Here is a 3,626-nt window from a genome sequence, read left to right as displayed (position 1 = left end):
TCTATGGCGCGATGGCTGTAGTATTTGTGACAATAGGCTAATGCCTCGTTTCCACAGACCAGACTGGACCGGTACGATATTTTGAGTGTTTCAATTCTAAAATGGACCCATTTGGCCAGACCAATTCGTACCACTTTTGGTCCTCCGTTGGTTGTAGATCCATAGAAAAATGGAACGAACCAGTTAGGGTGGAGCTACTGTCGTCATACGATGAAACTCATTGTTTGGCGGAAAGGTGTTAGGACAACAGCAAGCGTCAGACCAGCGCTCGATCCAAGACGAAGATTTTGTCCTCTTTTTGCAAAAATCATTCAATTCTTTGCATTCAGTATCGGTCTACATCCCGCATGTGCCTTGATTGTCCAACACTCAAGAGACATGCTCACCTGCGGCCAACACAGAAAAAATAAATCTGGGGAAAATAAAAAAGAAGTCAAACATATTGTGCACTCCAGTTTTTTAAAAATGTTATGAAAAAAAAACTAATATGTTCACTTTTGAAACATTTAATTTGGTGAAATAAAAAAAAAAAATCAGCTTTTTCACTGACCAATTATAAAATTAACTGACAGAAAATCCCCAATATTAAGGTCATTTTTAAAAAAGATGAATGAGATAGAGACACATTGATTAATAGTTTTTATTTTAAGTATCTATATATGTTTTTTTTAAACTATAAACTCATCATTTGAATTCTTTTTGCAGGCTCCCTAGGCACGGCTGGGCGGGTCTGCAATAAGACATCTCGTGGCACAGACGGCTGTGAGGTCATGTGCTGTGGGCGTGGCTACGACACCACCAGAATCAAGCAAATCACCAAGTGCGAGTGCAAATTCAAATGGTGCTGTGCGGTGGAGTGCAAGGACTGTGAGGAGGCTGTGGACGTACATACATGCAAGGCCCCCAAGCGAGCGGAGTGGTTAGATCAGACCTGAGGACACGCCCCCATCTGATCCGTGTAATGCAGCCCCACCCCTTTCCCCGTCGTGGGACATCCAGTGGAACACTGCATTCTGGAAAAGTTGGTCCAAAAGTGCTCTGCATCTCCGCCCTCCACTTCTCCCACATTGTTTCATCATCATAACTGCACGGTTTTTCTACTTGTTTATTAAAACAATAGAACCACTATGAAATAATAGTTATTCGGACCGTTTCGTGTCTCTATGACTGACCTGCCTGGAACAGGTTCCAGTGACACCGCTGGCTCTTACCACGATCCAGTCCAGCCAACCCTTCGTTTCTGTGATTACTTTCAACGGTTTGCTACTTTTGTGATGCTTTACAGACAACATTTCTTCATTAACTGAGCCTTCAAACATATCCAGTATTATCAAAACATCTTATACTTGCATTCAGTTTTGGGGGAAAATTATGTTTATCGACTAAAACAAAAGTGAAATTTAAAAAAAAGCGAACATATGTGATTGGACTTGGGAAAGTAGCTTGGTAAGTGCAATCTGAGATATAGACTTGGTGAAATAGACCAACAAAGGACTCGAAGATGGACATGAGATGGACGGGTGCATTATTGGAGCTTTTAATACTAGTGTTTTTGTTGTTGTTAATGTTGTTTTTAAGGCGATAAAAGTTTTAAGCAATTTATTTAAAATGAAAAGTGTTTCATTTCTCATCTATAGATGAGGCTGCACTACCTTGGCTTACACTGGGAGAGTTGCAAGCACTCCCAATGCTGTGATGGACTGGTGGACTGTAACTTCCAGTGTGCAAGATGAGACAACCTGCTGCTGACAGAGAGACAAAGAAACCAAATGTCTTGAAGCTCATACGGTCGAGTTAACCACATTATTGACAGATTTCACTTTTCTGCTTTCCAGCTTTCTTGTATAACATTGTGTATATTGCCTTATCTAAACAGATCTTCTTATGAAATATATGGTGTAAGAGAAGGACTCTTTGTTTTTTTCTCCATTATCCAGTTCACCGTTTTTACATAATTGGAACTGATCCAATCACACAGTGAGAAAAGCTGATTTGGTGTGGACTGGGGTGCGGTGCGTTATATCATTCAAGGGGAGGGAAGCGTTTGATTAAAGACTCAGGCTAAAACCTCAACCCCTGCTGGCCCTCTCCCACCCCTCACTATGTGGAATTCCAGGTGGGTCCCAGGCTAATGACTAGATGACTGTAATTACCTGCGGCTGTTGATAGCTGGTGATTGGACATGGTTGTGCCACAGAGGATCTAGTGTGGGCTCCTACTGGGACCACATTTAATCAAAGGCTTCTTGGCCAGTATATCAAAGGGAATACTTTACAGCAATCTTCTCAGCCTTAGCCCCCTCTGCTCCCCACACTCCAGTTCAGCCACATTGCACTCACAATAGAAGCCATAGTGAAAACCGCACGTTAAAACAAAATCCAGTTTGCATTTGCGCTGATACATTTTTAGAAATCTTGACACGAGCACTGCATTTTGATGACTCACTGCTGTATTCTGCCAGCCTGCTCGTGATGAGATTCTTGTGATAAGATCTTCTTTCTATAGTCAAACCAAAGTCAGAAGGTACTGAGCAACACAGCTGAAAAGAAACTAGGAAAAAGACTCTTCTACAGCAACACCAAAAAAGACTTAATAATTTGGAAACCAGTTTTAATAGTCACTAAGGCCGATAATGTTAGATAAACCAGGCTTTATTGTCCTTAAGGTCATTTTATCAAGCTGCTTCAGTCCCTGAGACTCTTCTGCTGCCATCATTCAGACTCTGTCCTGAATGCCAGACTGAGAGCATTCCTTGTGCAGACAGAGACAAACCGTTAGCTGGAAGCTGCTGCTCACTGTTAGAAACCCCATAAACTAAGTGGTGAACATTATTCACTAACAACACTCAAGACATTTGCAGGCTTCTATGGATGCCTCGATATATTTGTCCCAGGATAAGACTGCGTAGGGTTGACAGAGCAAAGAATCAAAAAGCTTTGAGTAGTTTTTGCATGTTAGGAGTTTAAACCGTTCACATATTAAGGATAAGAAAACAGGTGTTATTACTCAAAATAAAATATCGTGTTTGTGGCTATTCCCTGTAAAAACGAAACACAAACTTTTCCACTTTATATTATACTTCTTACATAACTTTGAGATCAAGAATGTTATTGAAATGGTGAGGATTTTAAAGTTTTTAAAATCTAGAGCTTGGTTTTAAATGAATTGTGCAACTCGGGATTTATTAAAAGCAAACACAATAGATAAAAATAAAGATTGTGATTATAAGTGGGGTGAGACCAATAAGTCCCATTAAAGTCTCACTTTAATCATATTTTATCTATTTAATATATGATTTTGATGTTTTAGGCCATAATCTGAAAACTAAATTGGACAGTTTTTGCTCCTTAATTTGTTTTCTTAGAATGGTTTAAATACATTTTCAGATATCACCCCCCAAAATTGATTTCTTAATGTTTTTGCAACCAAAGCTAGTTCTATAAAATCCTTTAATCACATGCTGACTCTTTTAACTTAACCACGCCAGTGTAACAGTTCATGATGTACATTGTTTGCGCTGTTGTACTTTGTCTAAGACAGTGTATTATTGTTTTGTCTAATCTCTCCTTTGCACACATTTAGAACTGTCTGAACAGCTGTCTTTTAAATATATTTTTGTATCTCCT

At 39.5% G+C, this 3,626-nt stretch overlaps 1 protein-coding gene across 1 annotated transcript in view; it reads left to right on the top strand.

Moving 5' to 3' along the window:
* LOC112159194 (protein Wnt-2b-A) overlaps positions 1-1,907 on the top strand; it is a 12,041-nt gene extending 10,134 nt beyond the window's left edge. The window contains exon 5 of the mRNA XM_024293108.2: positions 706-1,907. Coding sequence (XP_024148876.1) covers positions 706-935 — 230 coding nt within the window. The 3' untranslated portion in view covers positions 936-1,907. The remainder of the gene's footprint in view (positions 1-705) is intronic.
* Positions 1,908-3,626: the final 1,719 nt, after the last annotated feature.

This window comes from Oryzias melastigma, linkage group LG7 (assembly GCF_002922805.2).
Source record: "Oryzias melastigma strain HK-1 linkage group LG7, ASM292280v2, whole genome shotgun sequence".
NCBI lineage: Eukaryota > Metazoa > Chordata > Actinopteri > Beloniformes > Adrianichthyidae > Oryzias > Oryzias melastigma.
The sequence above is the reverse complement of the archived record's forward strand: the minus strand, read 5'-3'. Positions and strand labels throughout refer to the sequence as shown.